Source organism: Adiantum capillus-veneris, chromosome 17 (genome assembly GCF_014529385.1).
Source record: "Adiantum capillus-veneris isolate H3 chromosome 17, ASM1452938v2, whole genome shotgun sequence".
NCBI classification, from domain to species: Eukaryota; Viridiplantae; Streptophyta; class Polypodiopsida; order Polypodiales; family Pteridaceae; genus Adiantum; species Adiantum capillus-veneris.
In genome coordinates, this window is record NC_140947.1 from 141,045,273 (window position 1) to 141,067,575 (window position 22,303).

The 22,303-nt window shown below is 43.6% G+C and overlaps 1 protein-coding gene and 2 pseudogenes across 3 annotated transcripts in view; 1 reads left to right on the plus strand and 2 right to left on the minus strand.

Moving 5' to 3' along the window:
• The window catches only part of LOC147438194 (alpha/beta-Hydrolases superfamily protein), a 147,561-nt gene extending 133,061 nt beyond the window's left edge, over nucleotides 1–14,500 (plus strand). For all 3 annotated transcript variants that reach the window (XM_086486086.1, XM_086486088.1, XM_086486087.1), the window contains 2 exons: nucleotides 13,328–13,432; nucleotides 14,000–14,500. In XM_086486086.1, the coding sequence (XP_086342212.1) occupies nucleotides 13,328–13,432; nucleotides 14,000–14,170 (276 nt within the window). In that variant the 3' untranslated portion in view covers nucleotides 14,171–14,500. The remainder of the gene's footprint in view (nucleotides 1–13,327; nucleotides 13,433–13,999) is intronic.
• Nucleotides 2,918–3,820, minus strand: LOC147438195 (uncharacterized; annotated as a pseudogene).
• Nucleotides 3,937–4,636, minus strand: LOC147438196 (uncharacterized; annotated as a pseudogene).
• Nucleotides 14,501–22,303: the final 7,803 nt, after the last annotated feature.

Sequence of the window (22,303 nt, forward strand, 5' to 3'; positions counted from 1 at the left end):
TATCTCCCTATAATACCAGCTGACTAGATGACTCAAGAACAAGCCTAGCATATTTGTCCCTGGTGGTATCCCATAAGTTGTGTACAAATGATACTAATCTTGTAAGTGCCTCAATCTCCATAGGTGGGGCAGCCAGCTCCGCTCATATGATGTCATGTGGAACTGAGGCCTTGGCTCTAATCAGCCTAGAAATCATAGATACCAAGGGCCTCTCCATATTACTCCATCCAGCACTGTCAACAGATGGTCCCCAAACTTGAACCCCGTAGTGCATAACTGAAGCGACCAAAGTGTCGAAGAGCCAGAGCTTTGTTCGAGGTTCCTAGAACTGAACCTGCGAACAAATCCTCTCTAAACCGCCTAGGGCTGCATAGGCACGAGTCAATCTAGTGTCTGCTGCCACTTTCAGTGTGAACCTCTGTCCACTAAAGACCACCCCAAGATATGTGTATGCATCAGTATACTCCATACTGTTCTGATAATATGTGAATGTAGGTGTTGATCTCCTGACCCACTGTGGCGTGGTATTAAATACCATGACCTTGGTTTTACCAAGGTTGACAGACAATCCACTATCCCCTGCAAAACTATGCAATGCGTCCAAATGTCTCTGCATACCCTCTGGTGAGTCTGATATCAACACGATATCGTCGGCATACAATAAAAGAGGGATCCATGTCCCTGCAAGCTAAGCACCTCTATCTCCTCCTCTGTCAATATAATCAGAGACCTCATCAATATACATACCAAATAAAGTAGAGGACAATGGGCATCCCTGTTTCACTCCGATAGTGGAGTGAACTATGTCAGATATCCCCTTTGGGGTGAGTACATGACCCATCACTGAAGAAAGAGAGAGAAAGAAAGAAAGAAAAAAAAAAAAGATTTTTAACGTCTATGTCAGGCCGAAATCGGCCTATGAGACAAATCAAATGTACATGGCGTGTATGTCATCCGTCTATCGGAAAGACAAATGAAACAAAACTGATACAAAACTGAACTGAATGTAGGTAATGGAGTATCTGAGGAGGGATGGGGTTCTATCTCTAGGGGTATATGCATGTCTATATGCTCAAGGTAGTACCATCATGAGAATGCATCAAGCTCTCTAGCTCCATCCTGTACAAATGGGGGAGAGAGAGAGAGAGAGAGAGAGAGAGAGAGAGAGAGAGAGAGAGAGAGAGAGAGAGATGAAATGATATATTAACTTCTTCAAAAGGCCAAAATGACCTATGAGACCAAGCCGTTACAACATAGTGAATCTGATACCATGTCAGGAATCAAAAAGAACTGAAACAAAATACAATGTGTAGTACAATGAAAGAAGGGGGGAAGATATGGTGGAGATCCATCCTCATCTGGACTCTGACATCGAGAGAGTATGGCTCGAATCCTCTATTGTAGTCTCCATCGATGTTGTGTAGCTCCTCTCCTCAATCGCGGGCGTCTAGATCTCCCTAGCTCCAATGCTCCGTCTATGAGAATGCCAATAGCGGTAGTATGAGTGCGGGCAGAGCTCTGCAATGGTGTCTGCTCCTCTGCGGGTCCAATATCTAGTGTAAAGAAATCTGTAATTTGTCTTTGGGACCGTCTCTCTCCAGCTCTCGTCAGTAAAGTGTCTCTGTGCCTGTGTAACTCAAGTAGATACAGTCCAAGACATCTCTGATCCTCATAGCTCATGACCGTAGATAGAGGCCCAAAACCCTCTCTGAATAGACAATGAAAACGGCCTCGTATCTCATAGCACACTGTGCAATGACATATGTAATGTAACTCTGTCTCTGGCTCTAGATGACGAGAGAGAGAGAGAGAGAGAGAGAGAGAGAGAGAGAGAGAGAGAGAGAGAGAGAGAGAGACATGAAATGAAATGAAATGTTATATTAACCTCTTCAAAAGGCAAAAGTGACCTATGAGACGAGAAAGTTACAATGTGGTGGATCTGATACAAGTCAGAGTAACAAGATGACAAAATGAAAAAATAAAATACTATGGAATCCTAAACTGCTAGGTGTGAACTAAGGAGCTAGCTGGGATAGCTAGATCACAAGAGATCCAGCATCGGTCGCTGGCGGATCTCATCAATCTCCTCCATGGTCAGTAGTTTGATCAGGTGTCGTGCATGTCGGGCCAAAGTGATCCGACCTTTGATGCAGCCCCGTGGATGCTGTGTAGTCCTCCGCAGTCGTGGGCTTCTGGATCTCCCCAACTCGGTCGCTCGGTCGATCAGTGTGTCTCTTGTGTGAGGCGACGAGCTCTGCTGTGGTACTAGCTCCTCCGGGTGTCCAGTGGCAGCTCTGAAGAAGTCTGTGATCTGTCTCTGAGACTAGCTAGCCTCTCCTCTCATCAAGCTCTCTCTGTGTCTGCGCAGCTCGAGCAAAAACAAACCCAGGCATCTCTGATCCTCGTACCGCATGACTCTGGAGAGTGGTCCAAAGCCCTCTCTGAACAAGCAAAGGAAGCGGCCTCGTATCTCGTAGTAGACGGGGCAGCGGCATGTGTAGTGCAACTCTGTCTCAGGCTCGATGTCACATAGGGAGCATGTCCTGGCCTCAGCTAATACTCCGTTGTATCTCCCAGTCTCGATCCGCAGCTGGTGCGAAGATGTGCGTATCTGGCCAATAGCACATTGTATCCCATGAGAGAGAGAGAGAGAGAGAGAGAGAGAGAGAGAGAGAGAGAGAGAAGAAAGATTTTTTACGTCTATTAGAAAGCCGAAATCGGCCTATGAGACAAATCAATGTACATGGGTGTGTCTTCCGTCAATCGGAAAGACAAAAGTGCTGAAAAAAACTGACTGATAAAGCTGATACAAATCTCCATGATGAGAGTGTGTGTGTGGAGCGCATCGCTATGGTAGCCTATATGCAAGAGGGTAGTACAAGCATGATATGCATCTGGGTGACTAACTAAACTAGCTTCATCCTGTGCTAATGGGTGGGTGTAAGATGTGGTACATGGGTGGAGCTGGAGCCAGGGTTGCTCGGATGGCTGCAGTGGGGTCGGCCATCATCCGGGCTCGTCTCTTCTCAGTGGCTCGGCGATCACGAGTCTGAATCTCCGCACTCTGGTGTCGATGAAGTCCAGGGGCCCGGTAGCCTGTAGCACGCAGCCGTCTCCTAGCTCTGGAGGTCTCAGCCTGCTGAAGAGTCACCCCTCTGTGTGTGTCGGGTGGTGGGGGGGCTGGTAGATGTCGTGAGACGAAGAAGTCAGTGAGCTGGGTCTGTCTCCCTCCTGTCTGAGATGTCGTGGGCTCAAGTAAGGCCTCTCTGTGGCTCTGTATCTCTAGTAAGAATCACCCCAGCTGGCGCTAATCTCTGGAGTCCATGATCTCTCAAAGGGTAGGTTGCCCTGTGAATAAACCCTCATATCTGCCTCTGATGTCATCATATGCTCTGCATCTACATACAAAGTGCTCCTCATCCTCTAGCTCTACTCTGCATACCCGGCATATCCGCTCCTCTCTGGGGGTGTTTGATGCTATGCCAATCTCACTCTCTAGTCGATGTGAGGAAACCCTCAGCTGGCCAATAACTACTCTCGAGCTGTGAGGCATGTAAGTATCCATGTATTGTGGTCGCTGAATGAACCCGTCTGCTAGTATGTCCAGGAACTGATCTCGGTAATGTGACCGTCTAGATGCCAGGTCCAGGGTGAGCCATGTCCGACTGGTGTAGAGCTGCCAAAGATTCTGTCTGAGCACAGTGTTCCTCTCACTACGTGAGAGGCGGATGTGGGGTGAATCTGGGTCATATTGAAAGGGTGGTAGTATATCCATGTCTATCAAACCATGCTCTAACCCGAGTGTACCAAGCTCTGTCATACCCTGTCTCTGAGGTCTGTATAGTGAGAGGAGAGAGAGATGATATGAAATGTTTTATTAACATCTTCAAAAGGCCAAAATGACCTATGAGACCAATCTGTTACAAAATAGTGAATCTAATACCATGTCTGGATACAAAAGAAAGCACTAGAACAAAGACACTACTACTAGAATCCATCATCATATGCACTCTGGATGTCGAGAGAGTATGGCTCGAATCCTCTGCTGTAGTCTCCGTCGATGCTGTGTAGCCCCTCTCCTCAATCGTGGCCGTCTGCATCTACGTAGCTCCAGTGCTTGGTCGATGAGAGTGCCGGTAGTGGTCAAATGAGTGTGGGCCAAGCTTTGCAATGATGGTTGCTCCTCTGGTTGTCCCACATCTAGTGAAAAAAAAATTGTAATCTATCTCTGGGATCGTCTCTCTCTATCTCTCCCCAGTAAAGTGTCTCTATATCTGTGTAACTCTAGTAGATATAGCCCAAAACATCTCAGATCCTCATAACTCATGACCCTAGAGAAAGGACCAAAACCTTCTCTGAATAAGCAGTGGAAACGGCCCCGTATCTCATAGTACACTATACAATGACATATGTAATGTAGCTTTGTCTCTGGCTCTATGTGGCATAAGCGGCATATCCTGCTGTCTACTGGTATCCCTCTGAATCTACCAGTCTCAACCTCCAGCTTATGTGAGGATGTGCTTATCTGACCAACTGCACACCACAAACCATGAGACATGTGTGTGTCCATGTAGCTGGGTCGAATCACAAACCCATCTCCTGTGAGGTGGAGAAGATGCTCTCTATAGAAAGCCATCTTTGTGCCCAACTCCTATGGCGGCTCTATTCATGTCCTCCTGGTATCCAGTTGGATCAGGTCTTGACGAACGAGTCTAGTAATCTCCACTCGTGTAAGACACATTGAGGGTGCCTGAAGAGAGTACTGGAAAGGGGGAAGCTTGTCCATGGTGAAGCCATGCGTCTGGAACCATGATGTCATCTATGCATACCAGCATGAAGTGTCCCCGTGAAGAGCTAACTGTCTGGAAGACTCAAGGGCCAGTCTAGCATTTCTGTCTCTAGTAGTATCTCACAAGTTGTGCACAAAGGAGACTGATCTAGTAAGAGCCTCAATCTCTATAGGAGGGGGGGCTAACGCTACTCGAATGATAGCGTGGGGTACGGAGGCCTTGGCTCTGATCAGTGGAGAGATCATAGATACCAAGGGCCTCTCCATACGTCTCCAACCATCTTGGCCTACAGAAGGTCCCTATATCTGCACTCCATACAACACAGTTGAGGCTACTAAAGTATCAAAGAGCCATATTTTGTCCGAGGTTCCTGGAACTGAACCTGCGAACACATCCTCTCCAAGCCTCCCAAGGCCGCAAAAGCTCTAGTCAGTCTAGTCTCTGCTGCTCTCCCCAAAGAAAACCTCGGCCCAGTGAAGACAACCCCAAGGTAAGTGTATGCATCTGTATACTCTACAATCTCCTGACCATATGTGAAAGTCGGTGCTGATCTCCTGATCCACTGTGGTGTGGTGTTAAACACCATAACCTTGGTTTTACCAAGGTTGACAAACAATCTGCTATCCTCTGCAAAACTGTGTAATGCATCCAACTATCGCTACATGCCCTCTGAGTCAGAGATCTACACAATATCATCAGCATATAACAACAATGGGATCCATGTCCTTGCTAGTTGGGCACCTCTATCACTCTCTCTGTCAATGTAATCAGACACCTCATCAACATACATACCAAATAGAGTAGGAGACAATGGGCAACCGTGCTTCACCCCAATGGTGGAGTGAACTAAATCAGATATCCCCTCAAGGGTGCGTGCATGTCCCATCATTGATCTATATAGAGCCATAATCCCCCAAATCAACACTATGGGCACCCCCATCTCTTGCAGTCTGCACATCAATCAAGCTCTCGGTACCATGTCAAATGCTTTGTGGAAATCCACAAAGCTACAATAAATCCGTGTGACTTGCACTCCTCAATGATGGCTATGAGTGTCAGAATATGATCAAGAGTGGAGAAACCCCTCCTGAATCCGGCGTGGCCCTTTGCCCGTACACCCTCACCCTCTTCCCAATTACTCAACTGCTGCTCAAGAATGGATGCATACAACCGTGCCAATGTGTGCCCAACCATAGTAGTGCGGTAATTCCAAGGCTATGTAGTAGGATCACCTGATAGGCACAATAGTAGACAACCTCCAAGTCTCAGGTAACCCCTCACACATGGCACGATTGAACAACACTGCAAGAACCTCTTCCACCATATCTCTAGCATGGGAGGAGGGGGGGGGGGGGGGGGGGGGGGGGGTGTTGGTGCATGAGAGGAAATCCCTCATCGGTCGGTGGCGAATCTCATCAATATCCTCCATATTCAGCACTCTAACTGGGCGCCTCGCATGTCGAGCTAGGGTGATCCAGATCCTCTGCTGTAGCCTCCTCCGATACTGTGAAGCCCCCCGTGATCGTGGTCGTTTGGATCTCCCTAGCTCAATTGCTCGATTGACCAACGTACTTCTAGTGTGGGTGTGATCTGAAGCTGAGCTCTGTTGTGGTGAGCACTCTTGTGGCTGCTAATTGTCTGGTGTAAAGAAATCTATGATCTGCCTCTAAGCCTGGCTCTCCGTGATGTCCTCACCAAGCTCTCCCTGTGTCTGCGCAGCTCGAGTAAAAACAGGCCTAGGCATCTTTGATCTGGGTATTTCATGACTCTAGAAAGTGGTCCGAAACCCTCTCTGAACAAGCAATGAAAGCGGCCACGAATCTCATAGTACACAGGGCAGTGACATATGTAGTGCAGCTCTGTCTCTGGTTCAATATGACATAAATGACATATCCTGGCCTTTGCTGGTACTCCTCGAAATCTACCGGTCTCGATCTAAAGCTGATGTGAGGATGTGCATATCTGACCAATAGCACACCGTATCCCATGAGATAAGTGTGTATCCATGTATCCAGGCCTCGTCACAAATCCGTCCTCCGTGAGTTGGAGAAGATGCTCTCTATAGAAAGCCATCTTCGTGCCCAACTCTTGTGTCGGCTGTATCCATGTGCTCCTTGTATCTAGCTGAATCAGATCTTGATGTATGAGTCGAGTGATCTCTGTCTGTGTGATAGATAGGGAGGGTGCATCCAAGGAGTACTGGAACGAGGGCAATCTGTCCATGCTGAACCCATGTAACTGAAACTATGATGTCATCTGCCCATACCAACATGCTGTATCACCCTGCAACGCTAGCTGTCTGGAGGACTCAAGGGCCAACCGAGCATATCTGTCTCTGGGGAGGTCCCATAAACTGTGCATAAAGGATACTTATCTGGTAAGTGCCTCGACCATGAGGGAAGGAACAGCTAGCTCGGCTCGAATAATGTCATGTGGCACTGAAGCCTTTGCCCGAATCGTCAGAGAAATCATAGAGACTAGAGGCCTCTCCATACATCTCCATCCATCAATGCTACCAAATCTGCCATGGTGATCCACCGAGGGTCCCCATATCTGAACTCCATAAAGCATATCTGAAGCCACTAGAGTGTCAAAAAGCCAGAGCTTTGTTAGAGGTTCCTGAAACTAAACCTGCGAACACATCCTCTCTAGTCTGCGAACACATCCTCTCTAGTCTCCCTAATGCTGCGTAAGCTCTGGTCAGTCTCGTCTATGCTGCTCTCCTCAAGGAGAATACTGGGCCACTGAAGACCACCCCAGGATAGGTATATGCATCTGTACATAGTCTCTCGACCATACGTAAAGGTGGGAGAAAAGCTCTAGTCTTCCTCCTTTGCTCTTCTTCTAATGTCATATTGATGATTGTAGGAGTGGGGATAGATGTTGTTTCTTTCTCTTTCCCTTTCTTGGCGACTTCTATCATTTCTCGATCTCATCCACCTTCTGTGTCTTTGTGATCACATCCACCCACAAGGATGTCTTTGCCACATTTTGCTTCTCTTCCTGCTTGATCATCCGTATTTGCTCCTTGATAACTTTGAGTTCCTCTATCATCGAGGGCTGGATTTGTCCTTCCTCAAGTCTAGCGCTTGCTCTATCGGCAAGTTCTCGCTTGAGGGTTGAAACCTCCTCTTTAAGTGCTTGAGAGTCTACCTGGAGTGCTTGGATTTCTGCGTGTAAGTCCTCTTTCTCCTTTTTCCATTGCTTGTCTTCACCAAAAAGCAATTGAAGAAGGCTTGCCTTCTCCTTCCACCATCCTTCCGTCTCCGCTTTCCACTCCTTCATGTCCTTTTCCTTCTTTTTTATTCGTTTGTTCGTGACCATGAAAGTTGCCTTCGTGACCTGTGGGGAAGACTTGCAATTTGGTGTGGTTTCCATTGCTGGCCCTGCTCTTACTACAATGGATGCTACATACACTTGCTGGGGTTGATTGCCACCTGTGCCTGGTGACCCACGCTTCTCCTTGCCTTGTGTACCCTTTTGGCTGCCCTCTGCGTGACCTGCTTCAATTGCTTTACGCGAACTAGAGATACGCGAGTGCTTGTATTGTCGAGTTGAAGCCATACGAATCTCAAAACCCTAGCGCTGAGCACTGTCGAGCGAAACCCTAACCCTAGCTGTTGCACAACTCTTGCCCCTTGCCTTGCCCTTCCGTCACATTGCCTTCCTATGGTAGCGGCGCTCCTTCAATCACTTCCGTGCACCAAAACCTGTTGCACCACTCAGGTCGTTGTTTTGCCCTGCAATCGTGTTGCTTTCATGAAACAGCGCTCTGGCAACTAACCCTAACAATAGCAACGCCTTGTCTACAGGAATCCTAAATGCAAAACTCAACATGTTTGCAGAAACCCTAAATACTGAGCCTCAGCACTCCTGCAGCAACCTCACGCAATTAACCCTAACTGCAGTAGCACTCTGTCTGCAGCGCCTTAGCACTCCCTTGTAGCGCGACCTTGTTCTCCTGCCTTCGTGACCTGTGGGGAAGACTTGCAATTTGGTGTGGTTTCCATTGCTGGCCCTGCTCTTACTACAATGGATGCTACATACACTTGCTGGGGTTGATTGCCACCTGTGCCTGGTGACCCACGCTTCTCCTTGCCTTGTGTACCCTTTTGGCTGCCCTCTGCGTGACCTGCTTCAATTGCTTTACGCGAACTAGAGATACGCGAGTGCTTGTATTGTCGAGTTGAAGCCATACGAATCTCAAAACCCTAGCGCTGAGCACTGTCGAGCGAAACCCTAACCCTAGCTGTTGCACAACTCTTGCCCCTTGCCTTGCCCTTCCGTCACATTGCCTTCCTATGGTAGCGGCGCTCCTTCAATCACTTCCGTGCACCAAAACCTGTTGCACCACTCAGGTCGTTGTTTTGCCCTGCAATCGTGTTGCTTTCATGAAACAGCGCTCTGGCAACTAACCCTAACAATAGCAACGCCTTGTCTACAGGAATCCTAAATGCAAAACTCAACATGTTTGCAGAAACCCTAAATACTGAGCCTCAGCACTCCTGCAGCAACCTCACGCAATTAACCCTAACTGCAGTAGCACTCTGTCTGCAGCGCCTTAGCACTCCCTTGTAGCGCGACCTTGTTCTCCTGCTACGTGACCCTGTTTCACCTGCACAAACCCTGATTTCTTACAGCTGCAGGTTGTTTATTGTCACGAGTCCCCCCCCCCCCCCCAAACACACACACACACACACACAGACTTCTGAACCAACCAACCTTGGCAATGAATTAGTATATATTTTACAATGGAGGGCTAGGTGTGCTTATATACTCACCTTACCAAATTGCCCTACCCAAGATTTGACAAATAAGTAAAATAAATACCAAAAGCCAAAATAAATATTGGGATCACATTGGGCTATTCACTTGACATGTTATAAGCTATAACACCCTCTTTGCAGCTCCTAGTGGACATTAATAGTGAGACCAAGTCGTCTAAGAAGCTACCATGGACACTCCAGCAGTGGCCCCTACTGTGGATACAGCTTGGATTTTCTACCTCCAACTTTTTACCTTAGAAAAATGCCATCTTGAGCACCAATTGCCTCATAGAAAATTAAACTATAGACCACACTACGTCCAAAAATCCCTATTTGTGAACTGTGAACACATCACATCCAAACATTCCTCGACAATGAACTTTGAAACACATCTTGTCCATAATCTGGCCAACAACAATGGATTGGCATGTGGGCATCCATAGTATTTTTATACGTTGCGTTGGTTCCTTTCTAGATGCATGGGGCTCGACCCACGAGTTCAAACATTGATAACTTGAACTCCAACACATGGGTCCAAACCATTTGTAGGGAGCTTTGTTTTCCCCTCTCTGCCACTCACAAGCCTCTCCCTGGCTGAAGCTAGTGGTGGCACTCGCCACTTGACTAGAAATGTGGCGGCAGATTCAGCGAGCGGGGGAGCTGTCGGTGGCAAGGCTGAAGTGGATGGAGTCTCCTATGGGGCATCCTGTCGTAGAGGTTCAAAACAGTTCCATGTAGGAACCCAATGTTGCTGGGTTGTCATAGGCCAGCCACTAGGGGGCCTGTGGAGGTTCCTGTCCTTGGTAGCGACGGCCATGTACCTCTTGCTGCCAGCCATTAGCTGACTAGGAACCAATCTCTAAGGAGGAGTGCTCAGTTAGCAGCCTCAGCACCCACGAGGTCCGAGAGACGTTGTTTTAAATGTGAGAAGACGCTTTGTTTTGCTCAGAAATGCAAAGTCAAAGGCAAAAGCAGGAACTCAGAGCTAGACAAAGATAACGGTGATAAAGATTTGATAGAGGAGATTGGTATGGCACACGCAGTGGCGGCCACAGTAGCCACCCCACCCTGTCCTCCCACTTCGCCCACTTGACTTGTAGCTTGGTCTCCTTGCCCGTCTCATCCTCCACCACTCGGTGAGGGGACAGGGCCACTCCTCAGCAGCTCGGAGATCTCTTGGTAGTTCTTTTCCACGAGCCGACTAGCTCAGGAGAGACAACTTTACCTCAGGATGCCACTTTTGGTGCAGGCTTCCCTTTGTAAGTCCATCCCTCGAGAGCTAACCAACTATTAAATTCAGCAGCGATAGGACTTCTTCGGCTATGACTTTACACTTGGCGACCCATCTCTTGACCTTGAGGCAGCTTGCTTCAGAGTACATGTTCTCTTTCTAGTAGCCAGAGGAGCAAATGCCTTGGACACAACGGTTGGTTTCTCATTCCCGCTGTGTGGGAGGGACCACACTGAAAGGACTATGCATACAGTGTTGGACTGGCTCCAGTTTTCGGCTCTTGAGTTCTCTCATCACACAGGGGACCTGGGAGTGATAGACTTGATCAAGACCCTATGGCCATTGGCCAAGTTTTCGACGACATCACGTTGGTGCAAGCAAAGTTGGTCGATGCCAAGAGTGGTGTCAAGGGGTGATAAGGGTGCAGGCAAGTGCAGGACAAGGTGCTTAAGCAGGTATGAAGGCCTTGGGAAGGCAAGTGGCAGTTGAGATGTATGCTTGATGCGGCTTTTTAGGCCAAAGGGGCTCCAGAAAGAGCCAATTAGAATGGCAGGTCAAAGTGCCCAAGAAGCTCAGTTGAAGCTCTAGAATGTACTGTTTGAATTGCGTTCGAAGCCAGTCTAGACCGCTCGTCAAATGGAGCCACGGTGTGCGAGATACGGTTGTCTAAAGATAGAAGGCTTTGCAGATCCTTGACGAACAGGGCAGGTATGGACAAGTGGTCAGAGCTGGTGTCAGCGGATAGGATTGAAGTGCTTGAGTTGTGGAGAATGCCGGTCTTTCTGGATTGGCGATCGGGTCTCGGATAGGAAAGTTATGGTCAATGGAAGATTTGTCGGGGGCTAGGTGTACGCCCACTTGACCGCATTAAGAGTTGCACCATCTGGCGATTTTTTTGGGATTGACCAGGTCCTAGAGGGCAGTCCGCGTCATGGGAGTAAGCAAGAAGTCATGGCTCGGAAATCGGAATCTCGGTGCATGCGTTATACCCATTGAAAGTTTGATAGCACTCGCTGGCCAGAGCGGTCTCGGACGTTTCTCCTCGGTTTTCGTGGCCATGGTTTGCGGCCTCGATAAAGGTCAAGTGCGGCATGGATTGGCAAGCTTGGACTCCGGATCGATTGCTTTTGGTAGCATTTTGCGGCTCGGAAATCAGTGCACTGAGCACCGATTGCATGGGATGCATGCGTAAAAGACCCCTTGGTTATTAGTTGTAAAGGCAAAAAGAAAGGTTGGCTGGACTTGGGGAAAAAGAGAGATGAGCTTCAAAGCTAAAGGAGAAGGAAAAAAAGAAATTTAGTGAGAGCTCTAAAGAGCACAAGCGTTGCGCTTGTGCTTGGCCATTTTTAGAATGTTGGAAAAAAAAAACGTTTCAAAAAAAGATGGTGCTTTTATAATGCCAATTTTTGGCTCATTTTGGGGGGGGGCCCTTGACAGTTTCAGGCCGGACCAAGTGGTTTTTTTTTGTGAGACCAAAGAAGTGCTTTTGGAGGTCATTCCCGCAAAGAGGTGTGCCCGCGGAGTTGAAAGAGCCAGGTGAAGCCAGTGGTGCAGCGGGGAGCCAACGAGGGCTCGCCCCCATGGTTTGTTGAAGTAAAGCTTCGGGTTGTGTCGTGTTTGCCGAGCCGGCCGTGTCTTGGCATTCGTGCTCGTGTAAAGAGTCTTTTTTGATGAATTGAAGCCCACATTGCCTTGTGGTGGTGCCGATTCTCCCCTTACCCCCTTCAGTTCCTCCTACTCTCATCTTGTGTCCACAGTGTCGGCTTGTGGAAGTGTGTGCCCACCCGAACCGGCGGTTCTTGTGTGCAGAGAGAGTGAGGCAGAGTGTAGGTGTGTGGTGAGAGGGTAGAGACGGACAGTGATGGAATGTGAATGCGGCATGGTGTTCTATCAACGTATGTGTGCATCGTGTCGTGTGCAAACGGTGGTTTACCAATGTGAGTGAGTTGTTTGAAGGTGTTTTCTGAGTGGATTGGGGTATTGTGTATATCCTGGGCTATAGGAAGGCAGTTGTTTGTGTTCCGGGTGTGTTCCCCATTCCTCCTCTCCAACGTGATGCAACAGGATACTTCTTTGCAGACACATTGTGGTATACTTCTTTGCAGACACCCTGAGTGTGCCTTGCTATGTATATGCACTTGAGGATTCCTAGATAAAGGATATAGCTCTACGGACTGCATGCTCATCTTGAGGATGGGTTGGAAAAACACTTCAAGCACGCCTATCTCAGGGTTGCTTGGATGCGAATTACTGCCCATCCAAGGCAACCTCGAAGATTGCCAGGCTGGTTGCTGTGGCAGACTCGGCCTGAGAGAGAAATGAAATGAAATGAAATGTTATATTAACGTCTTCAAAAGGCCACAATGACCTATGAGACCTGAAAGTTACAAAGTGGTGGATCTGAGAGAGAGAGAGAGAGAGAGAGAGAGAGAGAGAGAGAGAGAGAGAGAGGAACTCTGTTTTTGTTGTTGTCATGTTGCCTTTTGCTCTTTTTTTGATCTGGCTGCCTATGTGAGTTACTAACTGGAGATGAACAACAGTTGCAAAGGCATCCAGATTGGGAGTTTCTCATAGAGAGACAGAGCAACATCTCCATTCTTTTTGGTGTGGATGATCATTGGGGACCCTTGACACTCTTCGAGGAGGTAGTTGAATGCTTGTATTCTCTTCTTTTTTTCGCTTCAGTATATTTTTCAGTTACTTCTTTGGAGTGTTGAGTTGTCTTTGCGCTTAAGCGAACGTCACAATAATCCATTTGGATAATAGCCCTTACAGTAGTACTTTGAATGGGCAGTAAATGATGAATGCCTGCCTGCTCAATTTGCACAAAATGAGGAGCTCTGTCGAAATCTATTGCAAGATGTGAGGGAAAGAGACTATGAGAGATAAAACACACAAGGCAATGAAATCAGGATAGATAATAGTTTAATGAGGAACCCAAGCACAGAGGACAGAAAATGCCCAACAACAAGCACAAGCACTTAGTAGAGCAAACCACGCTTGTACCACACCCAAGAGCGCCATAATTCGATTGAAAACCTTAAGACCTCAAGATTTTTAGGTTACGGATGCAACTGTTACTGTTTGAAACCACCTACTTTTGCACGATCAAAAAGTGGCATTAAGCAAGCAAGAATGTGTATGACACTACTGACTAAACTCCAAAACCTTGAGATTCTTGGATATGACTCTGGCTTGTTTTCTGGAAACAGATGACTGGTCAAGCTCCCCATTTGGATGTGGAGATAGAGCACGAAGGTCATGATCATGCTTTCTGCTGTACAGAAGATGGATCCTACTGGGTTGCTGCTTATTGTGCAAAGACAATAAGGAAGATGCTGCCAAAGCTTGAACCTGTTTTGCTTCCGGTAAATAGCACCTGATGAAAGGAAAAGTAGCTATCGTTCTACTATTCTTTTAATGGTCAAAGGCCTCTGCATGTATGGTGTTGCTGTGGACAAAGGTTTTCAAACATTTATGGGTCAATCTCCATTTGCTCAACACAAATGGCCTAACTTATAGTTACCAAATGATCTGAGCTTGGATTGTTTTGGTCACTCGGCAGATTTGACCAAATTTGGGAAGTTTGAACCCCTTCCAGTCAATGCATTTTTACTACATTTTTGCTCGTGTTAAAGAGCCTAACTGAGAATCACTCGCCAGTCAATGCATCTTTACTACATTTTATTAAATTACTGTTGTTCTCATGCAAAGTGGTTATTAGGCTTGTGTTGTTGAAGTGTTTATCTCTAAATGCCATGCATTGACCTGCTGTTATTGAACATGCTATATCAGATTATGGCCAGAAGCTATACTAATCTACCCAAAACTAAGATTTTAAGTTCTGAAACAACCAACAAAGTATTTGTAGAGAAGCTTTCAAGAAATTTATAAGAATTTTAAGGATCTAAATAGAGAAGGTTCAAGTTATTCTTGTTGAGATTTCACATACTAAAAAAGATGGAGAACGGCTTTTAATGCATCTCAGTAGTCAATTGCCTGAATTGTGATCACTCGTGTTATGCTCTTCCAAAAGACTTGTTATCATGTAACAAGTGTGTGCCTTCATCTTAGATTGTCAAAATGCTGTTAATGTAGCTGGATCTTGTAATCCATTCTTTTTCCCTTTTCTCTTGCAATTCAGTTGATCGTTTTTTTCTTGTGCACCTTTTGAACTCTATTTTGGAAGCTTTTGCATTTTGAAAAGGTCATACATACCTCAAGAGTTGATTAGCAAAGACCTATGATGACAAAACTCTAATAGTGAAATACACATCTAGCTTTAACAGGAAACAAGTGACATGTAAATTGCCATAGTCTTTATGGTGTGAAGCAAGTGTGCTTTTAATGAAAAAAATTCTAATCTTATGGGGATATCCTATGAGATTGACAGCTATAACCACCTCTTTTAAGCACAATCAAAGTAGAATATGTGGATGTGAGTAATAAGGGAAAAAGCAAAGAGTTAGTATCTACACTAAATAGTACAAGGAGGACCTTCTGTCTTAACTCGTAATCCTCCTACTACTATAGATATCAAGGCCTTAATTTCTATGAGCATCAAGTACATAGAGTGTACAAATGTTCACATGATTTTCCAATGTAGGAACATGTTCAAATTGTGGCAAGGGGAATTGAGTAGAAAAAGCTTATCAAATCATATCTCCAATTTTATGACTCAGGATGCCATGTAGAATCAATACCAAAAAATTGAGTAGAAAAAGCTTATCAAATCATATCTCCAATTTTTTATGGAATTCAATTATATGATTTGGGATGCCATGTAGAATTACGAAGAAATTGGTTTTTCATTATCTCATTAGAGCCTTATTGCCACTAATACCTAATGAGCTCTCTTGACGGAGCCCATGGTATTGCAAAGCTATAAGTGTCATTTATTGCTCTTACTCAAATACATGTATTTGATCATTCTTAGCTTATATGAATTTATTCCTTGGAATAAAGCTTCCTCAAGGCTAGTGGAATTGCTTAAGCATTGTCCACTAGCTCAAAACTTTTTGGATTTCATTAGATTTTGAAGATTGAAGGTATAATTTTGTTATTTCTTAGGGTGAAGGTATAATGTTATGAAGGAATATTTGTATAAATTTCACTATTCATGTTCTTGTATAGCCTCTCCTCTAGCTAGAGTCCTATTGTGCGAGGAGGGTTTCAATGCAATTGGGCATATGCTTGGGCCAAAACCATAAAAAGTGTCACAAACGATATAAGCTCATATCATTTTGTGGCTTTGACAAGCTTAAACCTCTTTAAAGTTGTCAGATTTGGCAAATTTAAAGCTCTTCAAGGCCTTAGTGGTTGATTTGACAAGCATCTTCCAAGTTTTGAACCAAGAAATTACTCATATTGTTTTGTGTCAATGGTATCCAAATGTAGTTTCAGGGTGATCTATGTGTCTCAAGGGGTTTCTAGACCCTCTAGCTCATGTAGATATCAAGAATTCACTCTTAACAAGAAATAGGATTTTAAGAGTCAAAAGCAATTTTGAGCAATCGTGTGATTCACGAGCCTTGATAGCTTGCTTTTGGTTAAAATGTCCTTTCTAGGGCAAGTCCTAACGTTGATGTAGACACTTATCCATCTGTAGAAGTTTGGATTTCAAGAAACAAGGAAAAACCAGGGATTTTGTATAATATTTGTTTTTAAAGAAGCAACTAACTATGTCAAAAGTAGAAATAACACTTTCCTGTGCTACAAGTGCTACAACTAACCCTTATCCTTATTCTAATCTTGATCTTGCTTCTATTCCTAATAGCAAAAGAATCTCTCAATTGCAAAGGTGCATGAGAGTTTTCTAGCCTCCCTAAAGTAATTTCTAGGCTAATGCTAATCTAGTGAGTTAAAATACAACCCCAAGAACATGCAATGCAACCAATGGTTCTTCTCTTGGGCTTTGTTCTTCTCTCTTTGGCAATGATGCCAAACAAGGTGGTGCGACCACCGTAGTATAGTGTTTGCAAATAACCAACTAAAATCTCTGAAAACTAGGAAGTTAACACAACCTACAATACAGAAACTATGTACACCTACCACTACATTGGTGGTTTTGAGAGATGCATCATGTGTGCATTGCAAGCACTACCATTCTTATTGATTGACCTATTGATGAAAATTTGACAAACACAGTTGGACAACGAAGTGACTTGTAGTGGCACCATTAGTGAACACCAATGTGTTTTTTCAATAGCAAACCTATCCTGACACCTAGTTTAAGGATATATTTTTTCTTGTAATTCTAATTGCTTTGTAGCATAGGTTACACCTATTCCCTAAAGGAAAGCCAACGTATTGAGTTTTTTAACAAAGTAATGTTGAAAAACATGCTTATTAATTAGACAATATATATGCACTGTGCTTTTCATTTACCATTTAGCAATGCAATTGACATGGTGGTGCTTTCTATCTAACTATCACACAAGCAAATGTTGATTGATTTCATCCAACTCAAAATCTATGTCGGTGTCATCTATAATCACCCCACATATTGATTAGATCAAGAGTTCATTTCTTGATGGGAGGGGGGAGAAAAATAATCGATGGTCCAACTAGTAAGTGCACATCATTCCTTATTGAGAGAGACCCGGGTGGTCTGTCTTCCAAAAATCACCTATAACATTTATGTTCAAGAGGTATTTTTAAAATCCCTCTATAAACACACTTCACTATGAATTACCAATTTCCTTTATAAGCTTAGTTTCTTTTTTTTAATTCCATTGGGGAGAGATCAGTCCAGTTAAATGGTTGGCCACTAGAATATACAGCACCAGGCAAATTTTATTTCAAACCAACGAGGGAAAGTAGTTCATCAAATTTTGATGAGGGGAACCTGGTAATTGAGGAAACAGAGATTCAAAACGCATTACTCAAGTTAGGAAATCCCTTCAATGACTACAATGTTGGTATTTCAAGCCAAAAAATAATCTAATTCACTTGCTAAACGGAAGGGAGGAGACCCAAGCTAGTTGCTCCTAGATGATCAAGAAGTTAAAGAGTGGAATCTTAGCTCAAAGGAAAACCGCCACATGATTAAAATCAATAAAAATTTGAAGCCAGAGTTCAAGGAGAAAGCAAAGGTATTGTTCTAGAAATATGAAGATGTATTTTCATGGGAACATACTGATTTGAAAGAAGTAGATCCAGAAGTGTGTCAGCATAGGATACCATTGAAGCCTGATGCTAGACCAGTCAGATAATAGAGGTACAGGATGAACCCTAATTACGCTAAGAAAGTCGAGGAGGAGATATAAAATCTTCCTAAGGCAAGGTTCATAACAGAGGTAGAAAGCAGTGATTGGCTATTTCCCATAGTGGTAGTCCCTAAAAAATGTCCAAAACTGAGGGTATGTATGGACTACAAGAAGTTAAATGCTCAAACCATCAAGGACACTTTCCCACTACCCTTTATAGACATGTTATTGGATGAGACTGCAGGCCACAAAATGTACAGTTTTATGGATGGATACAGTGGCTAGAATCAACTCAAGATAGCACTTGAAGATCGGGCAAAAACTACATTCATCACTAAATGAGGAATATTTATGTATCTGGTAATGCCATTTGGACTCTACAATGCTCCAAAAACCTTTCAAAGATGCATAATGGAGATATTGAGTGTTTCTATACAAGTTTTTGGCCATATTTATTAATGACTTTACCATCTTCTCTACGAAAGAAATGCATTTACTATTTCTAGAGATGGTCTTCGAGAGGTGCAAAGAGAAGAGTATTTGTCTAAATCCTTTCAATTCAGTATTCATGGTTTGGAAAGGAAAAATTTTGGGATATATTGTCTCCAAAAATAGAATTGAGATGGCCGCTGACAAGGTTGAGTATGTTCAACAAGCCAGAGCGCCAACAACAACAGTATCTAAATTGAGCTCCTTTTTTGGATATATCAACTTCTATAAGAGGTTCATTCACATGTTTGCAGTTAAAGCATTACCTCTATATAAATTGACCAAGTAGGGAAATAAGTTCATCTAGATTGAAGAATGTGAGCAAAGTTGCTCATGCTTAAAAGATGCCACCAACAAGAAGCCAGTCCTTTTTTCCAATAAAACTAGGATGTGATTTTCTATGTGCATGTTGATGTATATGGGATGGTGATGAGAGCTATATTGGCCCAGCATAATGGGAAGATAGACTACCCTGTCTACTTTGCCAATCGCAGGTTTAGCCTAGCTAAACAGGGCTATTTCATCAATAAAAGAGAAGTATTGGAAATGGTGTTCAATGTGCTATAAAATTCAGACATTATCTGCTAGGAAAGATGTTTCACTTTTACATGGATCACCATGCTCTACTATTTTGGATCAACAAGGTTATAATTCAGGTAAGATTGATCATATGGATGATGTTCTTAATGGAATTTGAATTCAAGATCTTCCACAAGCCAGGCAAAACACATTGTGGTGTAGACTTCATTTCCAAAAGTACTGAAGGATACTCAGAGATAGGCCTTAGAGATGAACCAGTGGATGTTGAGTCATTCCAAAATTCAGCTATAAAGGAACCTAATCCAGAATGGCAAGAAGTGTATGACTTCCTTTAGAATGGAAGAGGGTTCATCCTAGAAATCACTAATCATCAAGTGTCTAAATTTCACCATCATTGGAGGAGTCCTATACAGATTGGGCATTGATGGAGTGCTTAGACGATGTGTACCTATGGGAGGAAGGATGCAAGTCATAACAGAGGCCCATAGTGGAGATGATGGAGAACATTTCTCCATCGATATTACTTATAAGAAGATTCTACAATCAAGCTTATGGCTGCAAAATAAGATGGTTGATGTCAAAACTTTCTACAAGACTTATGACATCTACCAACGAATAGGAAGGCCTACAATAGAATATATGAAAACCTTGACTCCAGTATAGCCATTGGGAGCATTTATAAAATGGGGATTAGACTTCACGGATCCATTCAAGAATGTGACTCCCAGAAAGAACACATACATCATTATGGCTACTTGTTATGTAGCAAGTTGGTAAAGGCAAAGGCACTACCAGACAATACTGCCAAGTCAAATGTTGTATTCATATATGAGAACATCATTTGAAGGTATGGTTGCCCCAGAGAGATAGTGGGAATAGCTGCTTAGTAGGCGGTTGACTTGGTAGCTTCCAAAAGCAATAATTGCGAGCAGTACCATGGTAACTAGCATTGTGTACAGCCGGCCAGAGTCCAGTCAGAAGGATATTGAGTGTTACTCTTTTATTTCATTTCCAGTATTGTCTGATTTGAAGCTTTATACTAATCTGAACTAACTCTAACAACCAACCTGGAATAGCTGTCTAAGAGTGTGCAGCTCATTCCAACCCATCTCGAATTCTATAGGAGTGAAATTTGATAATTTTGACCTCACCAACATGCTTAGGAGGGAGGTTTTACCCTAGGTGTGGCAAAGTGCAATAAATAAAAAGTGGCACAAAACAATTTGAGTGCCCCAAAACAATTTGCACAACTAAAAATGATGTGTATTGTAGGATATTGCTAATTTAGGGTTATTGGGGCTAAGTCTAGGGTCACTGGCTTAGAGAGAGTTTAGTGGAGAAGGAGAGGAGAGTAGTCGTGGATGGTGCTAAAGCTATGCTCATAATTTTCAACATGGAGCATCACATTGAGATCCTCTTCCAGAGGTGGGGAGGAAAAAAGTTTCTATTTCTCTAAGTTACCAAGCTGGCACAACCTTTCCATAAGTATTTGCTTCGGCAATGAAATATTTTGGGTACTTGGGTGGTTGAGTCTATGGTCTTGTGTCAGTGTGGCTTGGAGAGAGTGACTATACCCTCCAAAAGAAATTTTGTTTCATCAAAAAAATTGGCAAATTTTTTTTCAAATCCAGATTTTCCAAAGGAGGAATTAGAGGGGAAAAGCTAGCATGCCACCCTTGAACAAGTCTGAAGGAGCATCATCAATATCACACAATGAAGAAGCTCCATCAAGTGTGGAACCTTATAATCTCTACAACAAGTGATTTATCAAAAACTCCTAGATAGATGTCAAAGTGTTGGCTAAGCACAATGCCAACATACATCAATTTGTTCCAAAACACCCAATGCAAAGTAGTGCCCAACACATCAATTGAGAAGCTACATGAAGGGCCCGAGGACAGAGATAGGCTAGGGGATTTTCAAATTGCAAGAGTATTTCAAGCTCGGCCCTTGGGGATCAAACTATCAAAAGGCATGTGAAATCCTTTGAAATTGAATGCACAAGGAGATACAATAATCACCGATCTCTAAGGGAAACCATGAAGGATCCATCTAACCCTGGACCTCATTTGGAAATGAGACTAGCCAATGAATATATGGCCCAATACATGAAAGAGCTACTGAAATGAAGTAAAAACCACTTTTGGACACACAACTTTCATAGAAACCATTGAAATCTAAGGGGTTCATACTTCTCTCATCCAACTCAGCATTCAAAAGTGTAATCTTTATCTCCAATTGATATGCATTGTAACCATTATGAATTTCCAATCCACAAATGCTACAAATAATGGTCATTTGATTGGTGGGAGAAAAACTCTCATCAAAATTAATGCCTTTCTCTTAAGAATAACTTATCACCATGTATAATCTTGTAGTGATCAATGCTATCATCCACCTTGGACTCAGCTTGTAAACCCACTTAGTAATATTGGCCTTTTTGCCAAGAAAAAATCACACAAAGACCAAGTGTCATTCTTCATAATAGCATCATATTAAATTTTCATAGTGAGACATTTAATTTTTTTAGTATTGCATCTTAACAAGTTCAACATGCTCCCCCTCATCACACATTCTTAAAACAACCAGCAAAACAATTTGATGCATAAGAGGCATTCCAAGAACCCAACTAAGTACATTGTGAAATAGGTGCATCCAATTTGTTTTCACTAGTTTTTTGTCATATTTATAGCCTCCTTATTTTCAACCCTTTTGTTACCATCAAGAAATTCACCTACATCTCATGCTATTAATAGGCTAATATACGACATTATTTGAAACTTGCATAGACTAATTTATTTCCTCATAATGCTCTACATGTGATTGTCCACATCACCAATAAAAAGGGTCTATAATGTAATGGATGCACACATCTTATATAAAGACTACATCTCAACTATCAAAGGTATTCATTGCTTAAGGATGATAGTAGCCCTTTATTTTCAAATTGTAGTTAGCATAAATCATATTTCACTAACTTATCAGACATTTTTTCTATGTTGTAACATATGGAAATGAAAAGAGATGTTAGGTTACTTTCAAGGAAGGTGACAAGGCCTTATTGAAGGTTACAAACACTTAGAGAGTCTCAAAACTAGACACAAGCATGCGTTATCTCCAAGATATTGTGGACCGTTTAAAATACTCAAGCATTAGGAGAAATGGCCTAAAAATCATGTCTTCCACCAAATTCTCATGTCCATTTGGTATTTAATGTAAGTCATTTATGATAATGCTTACATCAAGAAGACAATCTTGTGGACCATTTAGAATACTCAA